The 20,870-nt window shown below is 42.4% G+C and overlaps 1 protein-coding gene across 30 annotated transcripts in view; it reads left to right on the top strand.

Annotated features, from left to right (window-relative positions):
• RBFOX2 (RNA binding fox-1 homolog 2) overlaps positions 1-20,870 on the top strand; it is a 289,113-nt gene that overhangs the window by 190,474 nt on the left and 77,769 nt on the right. Inside the window, exons 1-2 of one of the 30 annotated variants that reach the window (XM_045062305.1) lie at positions 3,355-3,574; positions 5,353-5,469. The exons of 26 other annotated variants lie outside the window; for them this stretch is intronic. In XM_045062305.1, the coding sequence (XP_044918240.1) occupies positions 3,545-3,574; positions 5,353-5,469 (147 nt within the window). In that variant the 5' untranslated portion in view covers positions 3,355-3,544. Of the gene's footprint in view, positions 1-3,354; positions 3,575-5,352; positions 5,470-19,473; positions 19,481-20,870 lie in introns of those variants that run through there. 3 more of the 30 variants (XM_045062306.1, XM_019835485.3, XM_019835488.3) reach the window with 3 other exon arrangements.

The raw sequence follows: 20,870 nt of genomic DNA, 5'->3' as shown, positions 1-20,870 counted from the left end.
CAACAGACACAAACAGAACACGCCCCTGCCGCAGATGCCTTGCCGTTTTGAATGTAGCAGCTTTATTATTGGGCTTCGGTGCTCAACCTCCGGCCTAGGCAGCTGGGAATGCTGCAGTCTGCCATCATGCTGTTTGTGGTGTTCCCATTGCCCAGATGCTTAAACGTCCCTTTGTTTCTATTAGAGTGATGAAATTCGGGGAGCCTTAGAGTCCAATAACTCATTAGAGGTTGTTGGCAGAGTGCATTATTATTTCAAGTGCAAGTCGGATTTTGTCACTCCTGTGCCTTAAAAACCTTCCCGGTTGTTTGTTTTCCTGAAGACTCATTAAATCCAGTGTCCTTACTCCGGTCCCTGAGGCCCTTGTGTGATCAGGAACCCCGCTGGCTCCCCAACCTTCTCTCCTTCTCTTCCCGTATTTCGCCCCAAAGACACTGGCCTCTTTGCTCGTCTCTTACCACACCTTGTACCCTCCTGCCCAGGGCCTTTCCTTCTGTTTTTCTCCCAGCCTGAAATGCTTCCCACTTGGCTTCTCAAGGGAGAGTGCTCCCTTGACCGTCCTGTGTCAACTTGAACTGCCCTATCCCCATATGCTGCTTTTCCTTTATTTAACACTGATCTTAGTGCCTGTCGTTACTTGTTAACATGTTTGTTTATCATCCGTGCCACCGACCCCTCCAAAGAATATAAGCTCTGTGAGTGAGGTCAGGGACCTTCTCAGCAGTGTGTTGTATGCTCAGTATCTAGAACTATGCCTGGCGTGTAGCCATAATATAGCTGATCAGCTAATCCTGTCAGGTACTGGGCTAAACAGCATTGAAATCCTCTCCATGACCTTGTCGTTATCCCCTTGGTACAGAAGAGGAAACTGAGGCACAGAATGGTTAGGTAACTTGCCCAAGTTTATACAGCTCCTAAGAGATGTTCTGGAGGTTCGTGTCCATAGACCGGCTTGGGACTCCATACTCTTAAGCACTGTACCCCAGTGCCTTTTGTAGGTATTATATATTCAGTCAGTATTTGTTGAATGTGTGAATGAATTAATTTAGTTGAGGCTCTGATTCACTTCTGGAATTTCCATCTCTGACTTATTCAAGGCTTTGATGGAATAGAAGTTGACCCTTGAACAACATGGGTTTGAGGTGCACATGCCCACTTAATGTGGATTTTTTTCAATAAATACAGTACAGTGGTGTAAATGTATTTTCTCTCCATTATGGTTTTCTTAATAACGTTTTCTTTTCTCTAGCTTACTTTTATATAAGAATACAGCGCACGGTACATACAGTATACAAAACGTGTTCATTGACTGTTCATGTTAACAGTAAGGCTTCTGGTCAACAGAAGACTATTAGTGAAGGCTTTAAAAAAATTTTTTTTTTAACGTTTATTTATTTTTGGGACAGAGAGAGACAGAGCATGAACGGGGGACGGGCAGAGAGAGAGGGAGACACAGAATCGGAAACAGGCTCCAGGCTCCGAGCCATCAGCCCAGAGCCTGACGCGGGGCTCGAACTCACGGACCGCGAGATCGTGACCTGGCTGAAGTCGGACGCTTAACCGACTGCGCCACCCAGGCGCCCCAGTGAAGGCTTTAGAGAATCAAAAAGTTACATGCAGATTTTTGACAATGTGGGGGCGGAGGTGGGGTCAGCATCCCTACCCTCCCATTAAGGGTCAATTGTACTTGAAAAAGCAGGGAATTTACTAATGAATAAAATGAATCCATTGTAATAGTATTATTTTATAGTGGCAGAGAATATTACAGAGTACATATTATGTATTAGGCACTTTTGTCAGTGCCTTGTGTATATTAAGGCATTTATTCCTGTTAGCAGCCTTATAAGTGCCGTTAATGTCCATATTGTAGGAATTAAGAAGAAACGGGGGCCTCCTGGGTGGCTCAGTCAGTTAAGCATCTGACTGTTGATTGCAGCTCAGGTCATGATCTCATCACCATTTGTGGGTTTGAGCCCCGTGTTGGGTTCCATGCTGACAGCGTGGAGCCTACTTGGAATTCTCTCTCTCCCTCTGTCTCTGCCCCTCCTCTGCTCGTGTGTGCACGTGTGTGCTCACTCTCTAAATAAATAAATAAATAAATAAATAAATAAATAAATAAATAAATATTAAAAAGTTAAGTAACTTGCCCAGGGAGGCAGTGTCAGGATTTAAACCCCAGAGAGTTTGTCTCTGGCTTCCCTGTTCTTAACACCACTAATAAAGACTGTTATTAAAGCAAGTTTTTTTGTTTTTGCGTACCTGCTTGACACCAGTTTTACATACACATCACATTTACATATACATAAATCATTATCATGGGCGTATCATATCACTTGCCAATCTCTTTTTGAGATCCGTGGTGTTTTTCCCATCCATTAGACTGAGATTTGAGAGGTCAGGCCACTGGGCGGCACTAGATACGGACAGAGATAGGTTTCAAGCTTGAAATCTATGTCATTCCAGGTCTGCATTCTCTTCCATGATACTTAGCAGCCTCATAAGATAAACAGTTCCATTGTTGGCCCTTCAAAAGTAGAAGAGTTTTCCTTACGGTGAGCTAAAATGTCTTTTCATTATGCTTTTCTCACTGTCCCCGGTTCTGTCGTCCAGAGTCGCACAGAACTTAATCTCTCTTCATAAAAGCCAAGTATTTGAAGATAACTGCTGAGTGTTCCCTTTAATCCTCTGTTCTCTTTGCATTTCTTACCTACTTCCTTGTGTTAGTCCTCACAGATACGAAAACCTCCCGTTGCCAGAGATTTAGCTATACTGGACTAATTACCTTGATTTATGTGAATGGTTTATCATTCTGCTAAGTATACTATCACTTATGAGTATTGAGGACCAGATCTCTGTTACAAATTTTGTTTTGTGACAGGTTTGACTTCACTCCGTTTTCATAGCTTATTGATCAATGAGGGTATCTCATCTCCTAAGTAGAATGTTATTTCTCTTGTCCATTGTAAGCCATGCATGCAGCTGTCACCTGTTTGGCAAGAACCTACCTGTCGTCTTTAAAAAAAAAAAATTTTTTTTAACATTTATTTATTATTGAGAGAGAGAGAGACAGAGCATGAACAAGGGAGGGGCAGAGAGGGGGAGACACAGAACCTGCAGCAGGCTCTATGCTCTGAGCTGTCAGCACAGAGCCCGACACGGGGCTCGAACCCACAAATTGCGAGATCATGACCTGAGCCGAAGTCGGTCGCCTAACCAACTGAGCCACCCAGGCGCCCCGAACATACCTGTCTTCTAACCTGGGTCTTAACCCAGATCCCTCAAAGGTTACTAACCATGAAATTTTCATTTTTTTTTTTAACTTATTTTTTAGGAATATTGTTTCAGAGATGACAATTGGACTGACAAATGACATACTAAAAATCCACAAAAGTAAATACCACTTCGCTTGAGATGTTGCGATTGTATCAGAAAAATATGTTGGAAAAAACAAAATCCGGGATCATAAGAGTCTTTTCAGTTAGTAGCAACAGGAAAACATGATCTTGTTTTTCTATCGAAAACAGAGGTAAAACACAACCAGAAGATGAATTCAGCCCTTGGAAAATATTCTGAGGTAATAATACGTAGTATAAGTCAAATATCATAGAAATACTCTTAGATCAGCTTCCTTTGGCAGATTCTTTTCATCAGCCTCTTGAACTCTTTCCAAGGGCTATCAGTTTCAGAACATTAGAATGATATTTCTTATTTAATTAAAGCTCAGGAAATAAGGATGGCTAGACTTGCTATAAACAAGAGGAAATGAATGCAGTTTTTAAGCTTGTAACTTGAAATCCTATAACTGATGATATTGGATTCATTCACAATTACAGGATAAAGTTCTGCAGTCAGAATTTGATAGTTCACGTATAAAGGAATATTTAAGTAGACAATATAGAAATGGAAATCAATGATTATTTTTTGAAATTACAATACTTTCACATCCACAAATAATAGAACTGGATTCTTTCATCTAATACTGATTATGAGATTCCTTATAAAAAGTTCTGAAGAGGGGCGCCTGGGTGGCGCAGTCGGTTAAGCGTCCGACTTCAGCCAGGTCACGATCTCGCGGTCCGGGAGTTCGAGCCCCGCGTCGGGCTCTGGGCTGAGGGCTCAGAGCCTGGAGCCTGTTTCCGATTCTGTGTCTCCCTCTCTCTCTGCCCCTCCCCCATTCATGCTCTGTCTCTCTCTGTCCCAAAAAAATAAATAAAAACGTGGAAAAAAAAATTAAAAAAAAAAAAAGTTCTGAAGAGACAAACTGACACGGAAGTGAAGGAGTTGAGACTTTGAAACATAGAAGTCCACAAACTTTTTCCACTAATGGCTTGATAGTAAATATTTCTGGTTTTGCGGGCCATGCTGTCTCTGTCCCAACTAGCCAGCCCTGCTGTTGAAACGTGAAAGAAGTCATAGACGATACATAAACGAAGGAGTGTGGCAGTGTTCCAGTAAAACTTTATTTATGGACACTGAAATTTGAATTTCATATAATTTCCATGTGTCACAAAATATTCTGCCTTTCACTTTTTTTTTTTTTTCTTCAGCTGTTTAAGAATGTAAAAACCACGCTTGGCATTTAGGCTGTGCAAAAACTGGTGGGGGAAGCCACAGTTTGCCAACCCCCGACTCAGAAGGATGGAGGTCCTCCCTACCTGCTAATAGAGGGAAGGTTTTCCCCTAGAGAGGGGACAGGGACGAAAGGGACAGGGACACGGCTCCCGGCAGTTCTGACATGTTTTCATCTCTGTTAGCGTGAAACCCTTGACTTGCTCTCTCACTTTCCCCCAGATAATAGGAAGATTTCTTCCCCCTTTCTTCCTTTATCCTTCCATTCTATCCCCAAATCTAAGGCATATCCCCATGTATGCTGTGTTTTATACCTTCCTGCTGTTCATACAGTTTTTCATATACTATTACATTGAGCCAGAATACCTTTTTCACGAACGTGATTGATTTCTTGCCTTAAAGGTTCAGCTTAGACTTCACCTCCTTCAGAAAGCCTGCCCGCCTCTCAGGGTTGTCCCTTTATTGTGACTGGCATCGTGTATGCGATGCTCTCTTAGCCCATGCTATAGTAGTACTGTCTCTGTGAGTATATTTATCTGTTTTTTTCCCATCAGACTAGTTTCTTTCAGGAATGCGACCGTATCGCCTGTGTTCATTGTCACATCTGGTTCGATTCAATATCTAGTAAATACTTCGCGATTGAATTAATGAATTTTAACCTGTTACTTCATAGGCAGGGTTCTCTTTGGAAATGAAAACAGGAGAGTTAAATTGGGTAATCACATATATCCTCGTGCTTATTACTTAAATCAGTTAATATTTAACATATAAATGTCATTTTAGAAACGGATGCTTTATTTGGCTAGAAGAAAGGAGGATTTTGGAGTAAACAGCTATTTGGGGAAATCTCTTGTAGATGTTTCAGTGGAAGGCAACATGTATCCAGAAGATAGCAAGCAGGTAAGTGCCGTAGGAGCTCTGGTCTCCTGGGAAGTCAGGAAAGGGGGAAGAAGATCTTTAACCCACCCAGTGTGGGAAGGGCAAAGAGAAAGGGAAAGGTGGTGGTGACATTTTAGGGTTTGGCAACTAGAGTGCTGCCACCTCCCTCTCTTCTTTTCCTTCTCCTCGAGATGGCCAAGAGTTAGATTCTTAGCATACTGCTTTTGAAAAGCTGTTCAATACAGATACGTATTAGACTATGACCATTCCGTGTCATTTTCTTCTTTTCTTTCTTTCTTTCTTTTTTTTTTTCTTTTTTTTCCCCATTCCATGTCATTTTCAAGGCTCCGTGTTCATTGTTGTATGGTCTTTTTTCCTCTCCGTGTATTTCCTTTCGGTTAGTTTCTTTGGTGGTATTATCAAGTGTGCTAATCTTTTCTTCTGGAGTGTCTAATCTGCCATTAATCCAGTCCAGTGTGTAGTTGTTGCCTTTTTTCCATTAAATCTCAGACAATATAGTTTTCACCTCTGGCATTTGATGTGGATCATGTATATATCTTTATCTTTCATGTCTCTTAACATGCTCGGTGTTTCTTTTACATACAATTTTTCTTGAACACGTGGAATACAAACGTTTTAATATCCTCGTCCACTAATGCTGACATCTGTATTAGTTCTGGATCAGTTACCATTGATTTTTCTCATTATGGATTGTATTTTTCTGCTTGTTTACATTGCCTGGTAATGTTTGGTTAGATGCCAGACACTGAATTTTTTACCTTGTTGGAGGCTTAGATATAATACGTATCTATTTCAATAAATACTCTTGGCTTTGTCTACACCACCGCTGAGTTTCTGAAAAATGGTTTGTTCCTTTCAGGTCTTGTTTTTTTAAGTTGTGTTAGAAAGGGCCAGAGCTGTGTTTAGTCTCTGGTTAGTTTTACCTCACTGTTGGAGGCTCTTAGTACTCTAACTGATGTTTCCGAAATAACCAGGTTTTGCACTCTCATCCTGGGGAAACAGGCTCTGTTGATGGCACTGTGTGATCTCCTGGCATTACTCCCTCCACCTCCGTCAGGTGGACATTTCCCCAGCCTAAGGTAGCTCCTCACAGAACGTGCACTGATCATGACTTAGCTGAATATTTGAGGGCAGCCCTGTGCGCATCTTCGGAGTTCTCTCTCTGTGCAGCTTTCTTTTTTTCTCTGGGGCTCTTCCCTGTGAACTCCAGCCGTCTTGGCTTCCCTGCACTTCCAGCTCACTGTCTTCAGCTCATGGGGACTACCTGGCTCTCGCTTCTCTCTGTGCCACAGCCTGGAAACTTTCTCCAGGCAGGAAGCTGGGCGGTTATAAAGGTCACCTTGGTTTTTCCTGTCTGAGGGATCAGTGTCCTTCTTTGCCTCCTGTACAGTGTCTCGAGTGCTGTACGTCATGTATTTTGTTCTGGGTTTTTTTGGAGCAGCAAGAGAAGTCTGTCTGGTTCTTGTCACTTCACCTTGATTGGAAGCCGAAGGAAACCACTTATTTTTAATTGAAAGCTAAGTGGTATCTCATTTAACATATTCCTAATTTATGAATGAAAACTCAATTGAACAGTAATTTCCGGGAGTATTGGAGAATGCGTAGTATGTATAAATAATTAAAATACGAGGTGGAGCATGGTAGATTACCTGAATATGATGTCAGTAAACTACCAGTAGAAGTTCAGATGAGGAAAGAGTTTGGAAAGCTTGGCAGCAGCAGAAAGGGTGAGACGAATGGCTCTGGTGGACGCACATGTGCGTGTGTGTGCATTATGCAAGACATTATCTCAGTTTAGAACCAAATTCTAGAGTACCGAATGAGACGCAGTGGTAGAATAATTTCAGAGAGAGTCTAGGACTCTCTAATTAAAGGTAAAAATAGTTATTTTTTTTTAATTTTTCAAAAACGTTTGTTTATTTATTTTGAGAGAGAGAGAGAGAGAGAGAGAGAGAGCCGGGGAAAGGCAGAGAGAGAGAGGGAGAGAGAGAATCCTAAGGAGGCTCCGCACTATCAGCGCAGGGCTCAGGCTCCCAAACGTGAAGATCATGACCTGAGCCAAAATCAAGAGTCAGACGCTTAACCGACTGAGCCACCCAGGTGCCCCTAAAAATAGTTCTTTAACAAAAATGCACGGACAGGATCACAGGAAAAATAGTGTTTCTGGGTTTTGTTTTTTTTTTAATGTTTATTTTAGAATGGCCCAGTAGTTAGACTTTTAACCATTGCTCTTTCATTGGTTTTCAGGTTCTCTAGGAATTTCAGTGGGGAGAGGGTGCTGTGGAACGAAACACGTTGTTGCACGTATCAAAGAATGTGGGTGGCACTGCTTGGAGTTTTCCTGACGTTGGATGAAATGGTCGCCTGTCATCTGCTAGTGTAGCAACTTGAGCAAAAGTTCACCCAAGCGTCTGCTTTCATATGCTGTCCCCTCTTGAGGAGCCAGGAGGCATTTTTGAGAAACTGGGGACGTATGTGTTTTGTTTGGGTCAATCTCACTTTGCCTATGCTTTTAGATAAAGTGAGAAGAATGTGGTTGTCCCCCCACCCCCCAACATTTATGCTGATGTGACTATTGATGTGAAAAGGAGTATGAAGATCTTTAAAGTTACAGCTCAGCTGTTAGGTCTCACGTTGTGAACTATATTCTCTTTCCCTTTTGTCTTCTTCCTTCACAAATAGTGGTTGTTAGCTGTGTGTGTGTGTGTGTGTGTGTGTGTGTGTGTGTGTGTGTAAGTCAAACAAAGAATTTTGTATTCACGATCTCAGTTCATTCTTATGGATGCCCCATTTAGGTAGCTATCCCCTCTCTTATTTTGCAAATAAAAATACTGAGGCATTGAGAGATTTAATGACTTCTCCAAAGTCACACGGTTGTACATGGCAGAGCCCGGGTTAGAACTCTTGTTTATCTTCCAAAATTTATGCTGTTTATACCCCTTTTTTGATGATAGCCATTACCTGAAGCATAATATGAAGAATATAGGCCTTAATGTTTATTTAACTTCTTCTTCTTTTTTTTTTTAAGATTTTATTTTTATAAGTAAACTTTACACCCAGCGTGGAGTTTGAACTCACGACCTTGAGATCAAGTCATATGCTCCACCGACTGAGCCAGCCAGGCGCCCCTCACCTTTTCTTTATGTGTCTTTATAACTCACCTTTAGCCAAAACCTTCAGAAATGTCTGCTCATTTTCTTGGAGTCTTGGGTTCCTTTGGGAAAGTACAGAATTGATCAATTTGACAATTCTGTACACAGCATTAGCTTCCTGAAATTTTATCGCAGCACAGAGGTTTTACAGTTTGATGGTTTAGTAATCATATGGGAGCATTTGTACAGGATAAGAGAGAAATGAAAGTGTTGCCTTATTACAGTAGCTCTTAGCCACTTTGGGCGGGAGAGCAGATAAACTACTTAATGGCACTCTGTTGACTCTCTCTGTTGCAGAGAAAATACTTTGTTCCACATGGTAATGAGCCTAATGTTTCTTCCTTTTTAGTGCATTCTGTCCCTTGTGTAAGGCTTCTTTATCATAGAATCATTGATTCTTACAACTCAACTTTAGTTTACAAATCTGGATGTGGATCCAGAGAGGAGGTGAATTGTCCAAGGTCATTTGGCGCAGTAATGGCAGGACTGGAGCTAGAACTCAGTTTTCCATAGTCCCTGTCTGGTGTTCTTTCTACTGTCAGAACATCCTCCTGGGGAGTTCAGACCTTTAACAACAGACGTTTAGTCTGTAAAGGCGAAAATACCAAGTTCTTTTGCTCCTCATTCCTAAAAGGGAAAAATCTTAAAATGAGTAAAAAGCTCAACTTGTGTATCTTGGGAATTCTTTGCTGGAAAATTATTCTTTTAAAATTATTTTTATTTGTTTATCTTAGCACAAGCCGGGAAGAGGGACAAAGGGAACCCAACGCAGGGCCTGGGGTCATGACCTGAGCTGAAATCAAGAGTTGGATGCTCAACCGACTGAGCCCCTGAGTCATCCCTGGAAAATAATTCTTGAATGAAGCTCGATAGTCCAGTTGATGGGATAATGGTAACAATGCAGTTATAGGTGAGGAAGATTGTAAGTAGGAAGAAGAAATAAACATTCCCTTTGATTGTTTCTGTTTAAAGATGCTTGAAGATTTTTTTTTTGTCTTTGTTTGTTGAGCAGTTAGTTTGACATGGAAAGATAAAAAGTGCAGAGTGCGGGGTGCCTGGGTGGTTCAGTCGGTTAAGTGTCCAGCTTCGGCTCAGGTTATGGGGTCACGGTTTGTGAGTTCAAGCTCCTCATGGGGCTGTGCGCTAACAGTGCAAAACCTGCCTGGGATTCTCTCCCCCTGCCCCTCTCTGCACCCCCCAACTTGTGCACATGTGCTCTCTCTTAAAATGAAATTAAAAACAAACAAAAAACCAAAAAAAGTGTAGAGTGAAATCTGAGAGTGTTTCATCGCCAAGCACTATTGAAGTTTAGACCGCCTTTGAGTTCTCTTAGGAACAGATTTTGGATCTCCAATCTGGGTTTTCTGCATACCTTCTTCCTTAAATTGATTATCTTCTCTTACTCTGGGACAGGTTTTCCTGTTTTAGCATAACACCTTATTTGCGATCACTTTTTGGATGAACTTTTCCAACACAGGACTCTAATTCCTTCTCTAGGTTTCTTTGTCTCGCTGTGGTCTAGGATTAAACATGGCAGTCACTAGTTTATATTTCATTGCCCTTCTATTCTGACCGAAGGGTCAGAGTCTATAGCAGGCCTTATTGATCCACGTGGTAGAGAGGTGTAGGTACCGGGAAATGTTTTTCTCCCTTTAGACCGCCATCTGATCTTGGTCCCTATTGTGTTTGTGAAGGAGGCGGGAGGTGAAGAATTAGGTGTTCTAATTGGCAAGTACTTGATTTTTGTTTTGTTTTGTTTTGTTTTCTGAGAGTGATTAGACTCATGAAGGTCTTTTATATTTGTCACGATTCAGACATGGTGCTGAGTGAGCTTGTAGGTGACGTGTGGACTGTGACTTATGGTGCACACATACATGTATACACAGTGGAATACTACTCAGCCATAAAAAGAAGGAAACCTTGCCATTCGTGATCACATGATTGGACTTTGAAGGTACTGCGCTGAATGAAATAAGTCAGAGAAAAAAATAGTAGTTCTGATACTTCCTGAGTTGCTTTGCTTCCTGTACTCCAAATGCATATAATTTACTAAAGCGTCAGGACAAGGATGTTGCAAGAACTGTAGTAAACACTTCTCATTTTCCTTTAAGCTTCTCCAGTTTGCTTTCAGTGAATCTCGGTGTTCTTAAAGGGTTAAAGAAACGACGACATTCACTACCCCATGTTCTTGAGGAAAGCTAAAAAGGAACCTGATGTTAACTAAAATTTAAATTAAAAAAGAAAAGGAACTTGAATTCTAGAGCTTGCTTATGGTTGAAATCTTTTGCAGAAAAAAAATCATGACTTCTGGGTCAAGTTCTGGGACATTGCTGCAGCCCCCATCTCTTGTAAGAGCCCACTGACATAACAGTGTAGAAGTGTAAATGTAAACCAGCAACAGCAGACAGCAAAGGGCGAAGAGCGATACTACTAATGAACAAGAGAGTTAAACAAATTTCTGGAGAAATTAAAGCAAACGGGAACCAACTGATGGATAAATGGAGCGGAAGCTAAAGCCTAACAATGAGTATAGGAGCGGCTAGGGGTGTGTAGGCCAGTCTCTCCAGCAGGAACCCCAGAGAGGCTCTGGACTCAGCGAGAGTGAAGAAGGAATAGGAAATGGCGATTCTGGGTCTATTCTGTACGGATCACTTCAACCGTGTGGCATTTCCGTAGCCTTTCCGCTGCCTTCCCAGTGGAGGTAGCCAGCACTTGTGGCGGCTCCTTCCTCCGGCACCAGAACAAGGAAAACCAGAAACACCAGAGGGTTTGACTCTGAAGCACTTGATCGGGAATGCTTGGGGAAAGTGAATGTAATTCTTTCTGTATTAGGTATTGGCACCCCTTCCTTGAGTCCCATGCTTGGGGAGGAGATCATTCCGCACTTTCCTAGCAGCTTGCAATAAAACAGCCTACTGGTTGACATGCTCTTTTTTTTTTTCTTTTTTTTTTTTTTTAAATCTCATACTGAGTTCCCAGTTAGAATTTTAATTCCAGGGAGAGAACTAGTCAGAAAACAGATTATACAATAGCAGAGAAAACCCACACCAGCTAACCAAGTCCTTATACCTGGATCATTGGTGCGTGAAGACCATTAGCCATATTAGAGGGTCCTTCAGCATGACAGAGCACAAAAAAAACAAAAAGAAAAGCTGACCCTCTGGGGAAACAGACAACCCAAGAAGTAGAGGAACATTTAACACAACATTCCAACTAATGGAGTCAGATTCAGGAAGTTAATACATTCATAAACCCATTATTGGGTAAGGGACGCGCCTGGGTGGCTTAGTCGGTTAAGTGACTGACTTTGGCCTACGTCGTGATCTCACAGTTTGTGGGTTCGAGCCCCACATCAGGCTCGGTGCTGACGGCAGAGCCTGGAGCCTGCTTCGGATTGTGTCTCCCTCTCTCTGCCCCTCCCCCACTCACTCTGTCTCTGTCTCTGTCTCTCTCTCTCTCTCTCTCTCTCTCTCTCTGTCAAAAATAAATAAACATTAAAAAAAAAAAAGCCCCACATTACTGGTATAATGAAAAGGGAGCAATGTGAGAATGCAGAAGAGGGATGGAGATCAAGAATGTGACTGTCAAAAGAAAACATGCCACAGACAAATAGAAAATAAAATTGAAGATAACCTCCCGAAATGTAGAGCTCTAAGACGCAAAGATGGAAGATACAAGGGGTAAGACAGAAGGCTTCCTTAGTGTTCTTTAGAAAGTGAAGACAGAGACAAAACCTTACCTGCTAAATGACATACGAAACAGCCAAGATCCAGAAACAACCTAAGTGTCTCCCAACGGGTGAATGGATAAAGAAGGTGTGAGATACACACACATACCTGGATACACAGTGGGATGCTACTCAGCCATAAAAAGAAGGAAACCCTGCCCTTTGTGACCACAAGGATGGACTTCGAAGGTATTGCGCTAAATGAAATAAGCCAGAGGAAAAAATAGCATATGATTTCACTTACATGTGGAATCAAAAAACAGGGGTGCTTGGGTGGCTCAGCCGGTTGAGCATCTGACTCTTGATTTTGGCTCAGGTCATGATCCCAGGGTCGTGGGATGGAGCCCTGTGTCAGGCTCCACGTTGGGTGTGGAGCCTGCTTAAAACTCTCTCCCTCTCCCCCTCTCCCCTTCTCCCCTGCTGTCTGTCTGTCTCTCTCTCTCTCTCTCTCTCTCTCTCAAATTTAAAAAGATCAATTTCTAAAGAAAACAAAAGACTGAATGAACATAGATCCAGAGAACAGATTGGTGGTGGTTATCAGAGGGGAAGGGGGTCAGTTGTATGGTACCAGGTGATAATCAGACTTATTAGGATTATGGTCACTTTGTAGTGTATACAAATATGATTTATTATGTTGTACACCTAAAAGGAATATAACATACCAATTTTACCTCAATTAAAAAACCAAAAGCAGAAAAAACTTTACCAACTGTTATTGTTGGGAGTACAGTCCTAGGAAAGCAGGGATGAGGAAAGGGGAGTGAAACAAGGAAGGTGGGCTGGCCATAGCCTTGTTATAGGTGTTGTTGATTACAGATCTTCGACTTACCACGGGGTTATGCCCTGATAAACCCATCGCAGGTTGAAAGTGTGGTAAGTCAAAATGCATTTAAATGCATTTAATGCTACCAAACATCCTAGCTTAGCCCAGCTTACCTTAAACATACTCACAACACTTAAGTAGCCTACAGTTAGCAAAACCATCTACCAAAGCCTGTTTTATAACAAAGTGCTGAGTGTCTCACGTAATTCATCGAATACGGTACTGAGAAACACAACGACAGTCTGGGTACAGAATGATCGTCAGTGTCCAGGTTGTTGTCCCTCGTGATCACATGGCTGACTGGGAGCTCTGGCTGCCTCTGCCCAGCATCAGGAGAGAAGACCGTCCTGTATAACAATCTAGCCGGGGGAAAGACCCAAATTCATAATTCTAAGTATGGTTTCTACTGAATACGTATCTCTTTAACACCATCATAAAGTTGACCATCGTTAAGTTGGGGATTGTCTGTATTTGATTTCCGTAGAAGTTTTCAGAAGGGTTCTGTAGAACTGTTGTTCCTCTTGCTGGTCCATCCAAAGGGAGTGTGGAGAGGCATTTTATCTGCTGGTTTCCACTCATCTGTTTCTCCCCCTTTGGTCAGAGTTTGCCATGTGAACAGTTAGCTCACACAGGTCTTGGCCTTCATTGGCCTCAACGGGGAGGCCAGGTCCTACATCCTGTGTGCCCAGGTCTAGAGTGATGTGTCATCTAAGCCTGGAGAAGTAGGAATTGGTACTCCAATGGCAGCCTCTGGCTGCCTTTCAAGAAACTGTTAAAAGATGGTCATTCCCAAGAGGATTGGCAAAGGCAGGGATTAGGGGACTGCTCCTTTTTATTATGAGCTCTTCTGTACCCATCTGATTTGCTATTGTATACATGCATTAATTTGAGAAAAGTGAAAATTAAATTTAAAAAGAGAAAATAAATTGCCAAAAACACCCTCAAAATAACTATGAAAGATCTTTTAGGATACATTTGGGGAAAAAAAATGAACTTCAGATATTGAAAGGTAAAATCTAATTAGTAAGTAGTTTATATCAGGAGAATCTTCTTTTAAGAAAATTGGACTTATAGACTCGAATCTTTCTCCTTTCCCACCCATTCCTACCTCACTGCCCGCTTGCATACAGCCCCATGGGACTGAGGTCTAGGAGCTCCTCCCCCTCCCCCAGGGCCACTGCCAGACCCGGACTCTCCTTGGATTACCCCAGCACAGGGTCCCTGACCTGCTTCCCTCTAGCTCTGCTGTAGCTCTTGTAAGCCCTGCAGGGTTTGTGGTGTTCCCTTCCTCGTGTCCCCTGCGTTTCCCCATGCCGGATGGGTTTGGGTCTCTTCCTGTCCTAATTTTGGTTGTATCTCTTAAAAATTAACAAAAACCTGTAGTTATTTATACACTCTACTAGGCTGGACATATTTCTTTTTTTTTTCCCCCTTTTAACAAGCACTTATTGAATGTTTTTAAGGCAGTCACTGGAGATGCAACAATTGATTAGACCTGGACAGTTACCTGCCCTCAAAGAGTCCATGTTCTATAGAGGTGATAGATATGTAAACAAATAATTTAAAAAAAAATTTTTTTTAATTGTTTGTTTACTTTTGAGAGAGAGAGAGACAGAGCACAAGCTGGAGAGGGCAGAGAGAAAGGGAGACACAGAATCCGAAGCAGGCTCCAGGCTCTGAGCTGTCCGCACAGAGCCTGAGGCGGGGCTGGAACCCACGGACCGTGAGATCATGACCTGAGCTGAAGTCAGACACTTAACCAACTGAGCCACCCAGGCGCCCCTAAACAAATAATTTTAATAGAAGTGCTCTAGTAGAGTTACGTATTAGATTCAGTGGGAATACGCGGAGGAAGTGATTTTTTTTCCTATTTGGAGGAGGCAAGAGAAGCCTCCGAGAACAGTGGATGACCGGACTAAATATTAAAGAATGTGTACAAGCTAGGCAGATGGGTAGGAAGGAGAGCGGCTTTCTAAGCAGAAGGACTGGCAGGTGCAGAGAAACTGGAGGTGAGATAGCACAAGGTGTTTTCCAAGACGTAATACACGTAAGAGTGCCACCTGGGCCCAGCTGAGCCGCTGTCATCTCTCAGGTGGGTTATTACTATAGCCTCCTAACTGGCCTGCCTGCTTCTGCCTTGCCCAGTGGTCCATGTGAAACCTAAACCTAACCATGTCAGTTGGCTCAGAACCCTCGCCGGAGAGGAAGGGCCCAGATCCCTGCAGTGGCCTTAAGCTTGGTAAGATTTCTACCCAACACCTCTCTTTCCCCGCTGCCACCTTTCTCCATCTCCTGCCACTCTGTTCTTGCTTATTCTGGTTCAGTCGCACGAGGCCGCCTTGCTCCTAGTTCCTAGAGTCAGCTGAGTACGTTTTCACATCTGAGGCTTTGCGCTTGTGTTCCCTTTGTCTGCGGCGGTCTTCCCCCAGACAGACACACGGCTTGCTCTCTGAATTTCTTCAGGTGTCTGCTGGGTCGTAACCTGCCCTGACTCCCCGGTGTCAAATAGCGGTCCTCTGTCCCTCCAGCCCAGTACTCCTGTACCCCCTTCCTTGCTTTATTTTCCTCCATGGCTCCCCATCTGTTTCTTGTGTGGCTTGCCTGTTTCTTACATGTCTTTCCTTACTAGAATGTAAACTTCCTAAGGGTAGGAACGTCATCTTTGTAGTCGCTGTTTCCCCAGCATCTAGAACCAAGCATCTAGCCCCTCATAGGTACTCAGTAAATACTCGGCAGCAAGAACCAAAACTGGATGGGCGAAGGATTTTGGACTTGAGAGTGTAGGCATCGAGGAGCCTAGAATTTTCAGAAGAGAATTAGCTAACGATATCTTCCTGGGAGCTGCTTAAAAATTGATTGCCTGGGTGGCTCATTCGGTTAAGTGTTGACTCTTCATTGCCGCTCAGGTCATGATCTCGTGGCTCGTAGGTTTGAGCCCCGCATCAGACTCTGTGCTGTCAGTGTGGAGCTTGCTTGGGATTCTTTCTCTGTCCCTCTCCTGCTCTCTCTCTCTAAAAATAAATAAACTTCTAAAAAATGGATTAGGCTGAGGTTGTTTGCAGATGGGAGAATGACTGGAAGAGAGATTCTTGGAATAGCCTGCATGGGAGGTGATGAGAGCGGAAGCGCCTGTTCACCGTTTGCCGTGCACAGAGCGCGGATACTCGCACAGCCTTTCAGTGAGCGTGTGTGTTGAATACAGGACTGTAATCGCTTGTCTTCTGTGGGAAGTATTTAAGAACAATTCTTGATATCGTGGTGAGCTTTTTGTAGACTCCTAAAACTAGAAAGAGAAAAGGTTCTTATGTGTTTTACAGACTTAGTGCTTCAGAAGCAGATAATCAACTGTCCGGTCTATTCGATTAGCAAACGTTTTCTAAACATCAACTGCTGTGTGCTCATCATTTAATGAGGAAGCTATGGATGAAGCAGCATGTGATTCAGCCCATGGTCTACGTAGGGGCTTTACTTGTGAAGTAAATAGAGGAAATACAAGCCATCATGTAGTTGTGGTTGCAGACAGAAGGCAGTTTTGTTGGGGGAAGGGTATAGGGAAAAATTTTGTCTCTTACTGTATGTTACGTGATTTACTCATTTGAAGAAGTGAACTATAATAGAACATCCAATGCTATATATATAAAGAATAATTCAATATTTTCTGATTCAGGAGGCACTACAAAATCTTCCTAATATTTTATTCTGAACCTGAGTTAACGGCTTTTTTTCAAGGATATTGCAGTTTAACGTATAGAAGATATGAACTTAATTGCCCATGAAGACAAATAAAGAGTAAGTTGATTTAAATTGTATTGAAAATTTGGTTAAGAAAAAGAATAATCACCCATGAATTGTATAAATCAATTATATTGACTAGAATAGACAACCAACCATATTGGCTGTGGGGACCTTCCGTTTCCAAGGAAGCAGGTAGCTGGACCAGAGTATTTCTTATTGTCTCCTGTGGGTGGAAGACATGATTCATGGATGTTTGAGGTTCTAAATACTGCTTACAGAAGATATGGAAGAAAGAGCTTTTAGGAGGTTGGAGACATTAAGACTATTATAGGGTTTGTCGTTTTTAACCTAATAGACTATTGGTTTGAATGACTCTATTCTGAAATATTTATTTTTCTCTTTAAATATTCATAGCTTTGAGATGGCAGAACTCAGCCTCAGGGGAGAGGTCAGCCTGCCTTTTTTCTGAGTAATTTGAAAGCTGTGTGTATGTGTATGTGTATGTGTGTGCGCGCGCGCGCGTGTGTGTGTGTTGAAGGCAAGTGATTTGGATACAAAGCCTATACTTGTCCTTAGACTTGCATATGCTAGATCCTCTAAATTATTTTTATTGTAAACATGAATGTACAATATATTGTATTTCCTGTTTTATCTTTATTTATTCTTTGCAAGGGCTCAGGATTGCACTTGGTCCCCTCCTGCACTCCATCTGCCCTTTGGTTAAAACTACTGTAAAAGAAGGAACCATTGTTAGGCTTCCATTTCAGTAGGTTTGCATTTAAAAAAAAAAAAACAAAAAACAAACAAACTAGTTTTTATTCTCCTATCTGTAGGTTCCATATAAGAAGATCCCTCTACTTTGAGATAATTTACATTTATGGCCACTACTACCTTCCTCTCAGCGCTTCCTCCCTCCCTAATCTCTGCCCTTCTTCTAGAAGTGTAGCCGCTAAGGGCATTTTCTAGCAGCACCTACTGTCACCGTAATTCTCATCATGCCAGCAAAGCCTCTCAGCGTTTCCCAAACCACCTGTACCTGGAGTACCAGGGCCCTGATACAACACACTGAATCATAATCTGTGGGGGGAAGGATCTTGATCTCAAGAAAAAAATGTTCCCGGGGTGATCATTACGCACAATTAAATGTGGGAATCTTCACTCTCGAGGAGCCAGGTCAAAGATGAGTCTGTGGGTGTGCGTGGCACAGTGTAGAGGAGGGGGGTCCATACTGCATGAGTTAGTGCTCTTACTGAGACTTTAGCAGGAATAGATGTGTCCCTAGACTATTTTCTTGGAATCAGAGAATACTTTCCCTTAAACTTAATATTTTAGTCGGCGATGGGCCTTTTACTACTATAATCATTATGACACAGTCATTAAATCTGTTCTTGTGAATTTCCTCTGGATCCCAGCCATCTACTCAGTCACGGACAACCAAATGAAGAATGAACCGTTTGAACTGATCCTGAACCCACAAACTAGAGGCTGCAGGGAGTCTCCCTGTGTAGGCTTTTCCTTCCAGTTCTAGATCTACCTGCAGATTGTCTGACATGTCATGGCTCTGGGTATGATTTATATTCACTGTCAAAGAGAAAACACATGACTTTTATCTAACTTATTTTGCTATCAGAAATATTTTCGGGACTGTTAGATACTAATATTTTCAGCTCCAGGTGTTCAGAGGGTGAAACACTGCTGACAGGAGAAATGGAAACACTTCTGTTTCACAGCCCTCCCTCCAGGTTATTATGGTAGTTTGAAGAACAAAAGGAGGCAGGAATAGTATGATAACCTCACTGTTTTTAGATTGGCAGAGAAGGACGTTTGTGTTCAATACAGAGTTATTTCAAATACCAAAGGACAGAGATTTGGGGCGGCCCAGTTTTAAGGGTGGGGGTAAATGAAGACCCTAGAATGAACTTCACTGAATGTCTGGTAAATGTGTGTTGTTTTGTCTTTGTGCATATCCATTCCTTTTCTTTCTCGAGGTCTTCTTAGCCTATCGTTCTTCTACAGCGGTTTATAAATTACTTTAGTTGATTCTTGATCTTAAATCCAGCGTTCTGTTTTTTATCTTTCTGTGAGAGGGTCACAGACATCAGGCGGGCACCCCGGCTTTTGGGACAGGGTCTGAGAAGAATGGCCGGCCTTTTCTTAGGCTCTATCAGCTGAGTGCTTTTTATAAACCCTCTTTTACAGAGGCAGGTAGGGTTTGAGATCTGAGCCTATCCAGGCAAATCCTAGGGGGTACGAATTATCTAATTTGTAAAATGCTTGAAGGCAGGGGCGCCTGGGTGGCTCAGTCGGTTAAGCGTCTGACTTTGGCTGAGGTCATGATCTCATAGTTCATGGGTTCGAGCCCCGCGTCAGGCTCTGTGCTGACTGCTCAGAGCCTGGAGCCTGCTTCGGATTCTGTGTCTCCCTCTCTCTGCCCCTCCCCTGCTCATGCTCTATCCTGTCTCAAAAATAAACGTTTAAAAAAAAATAAAATGCTTCAAGGCAAAAGTATTTTCTTTTGGTTACAAAGCTAGAGAATTAATTTCCATTTTTCCTACAGCATGACGAAAATGGTAAGTGACCCCGGCCAGGACGATAAACTGGTGAGAAGATCCTCTACCTAAATAACAAAATGATCATTGTTGTGAAGGTGTAAATAAAACGCATATTGATCCCTTTCTTTCAGCGATTCATTCTGATCATAGATGTAATACAGGAATTGGGAAACTCTTCTCTTGCGATTGGATTTGCAGCCCGTTGCTTAGAAGCAGCAGATAGCAGATCAAGTATAGAAGTGGGACTTGAGATGACCAAAGTGAAAAAATGAGGATGAGGCTGGGAAATAAACGGGAAGGAGCGGCTGAGTGCCTTAGTTCGTCGAGTGTCCATCCCTTGATTGGCTCCGGTCGTGATCCCAGGGTTGTGGGATTGAGCCCCCCTCTGCATTGGGTGGGGAGCCTGCTTGAGATTCTCTCTCTTCCTCCCTCTGCCCTTCACCCCTGCTCGTGCGTGTGCAACACACACATGCGTGCACTTTTCTCTCTCTAAAATAAAATTAAAAAGAAAAAGAAATGGGAAGGTATAAACAAAAATACTCCTCTTTCTCCAAGATTCCATGGGCTTTAATTATCCTACAACAGTTAAGGCAAACAATTCTATTTGGGACCACTCTTTCTGTGTTCTCTTAAAGTACTTTATGCTTAGCTCTGTAGCACAAATGATGTTGATGTAATTATTAGTTTAAATGCCTGTCTCACCTTTTAAATTTGGTACTACAAAAGAAAATCTGGGGCGCCTGGGGGGTCTTAGTTAAGTGTCTGACTCTTGATTTCAACTCCGGTCATGATCTCACAGTTTGTGAGATCGAGCCCCGCTGACAATATGGAACCTGCTTGGGATTGTGTCTCTCTCTCCCTCTCTCTGCCCCTCCCCCTCCCAAAATAAATAAACTTAAAAAAAAAAAAAAAGCAAAATCTTATTTTTGCCCTTGTGCCTCCCCTCCCCCTGATGTTAAAGACTAGGATGTTGTAGGTGCTTAAATGTCAGTAAATAACGGATTCAAGTAATACTCAGAATAACTCCATATAACAGAGAATATATTTAAGAAACAATAACAACATAGACTCGTTTACCCCAGGCAGTGTGACTTGTGAATAATGAGAAAACTTTTCTTTCAAGTACTGATGAAAGTGCGTGGGTGAGTGGGTCCTGAATAGTGAGTCTGCAACTATAAATCTTAAAAAGCCATCTTGTTCTGCCTATTGCCTATAACTGGTTGGTTGCCACATTCCTTAAATTCCCCCACAGCAGCTTTTGACTCCGTTTTCTTGGCCCCATTACCCTGCTTAGGTCCACATCTTCTCCAGTATGCTACAAACACCTCCTTATTTCTGCCCCCTAATTGCCAACCCCCAAGTATATCCCACATCCTGTTATCATTACATGAGCTACAGCTCTGCTATTCTCC

Source organism: Felis catus, chromosome B4 (assembly GCF_018350175.1).
Source record: "Felis catus isolate Fca126 chromosome B4, F.catus_Fca126_mat1.0, whole genome shotgun sequence".
NCBI lineage: Eukaryota > Metazoa > Chordata > Mammalia > Carnivora > Felidae > Felis > Felis catus.
This window is presented reverse-complemented; position numbering and strand designations above follow the sequence as displayed.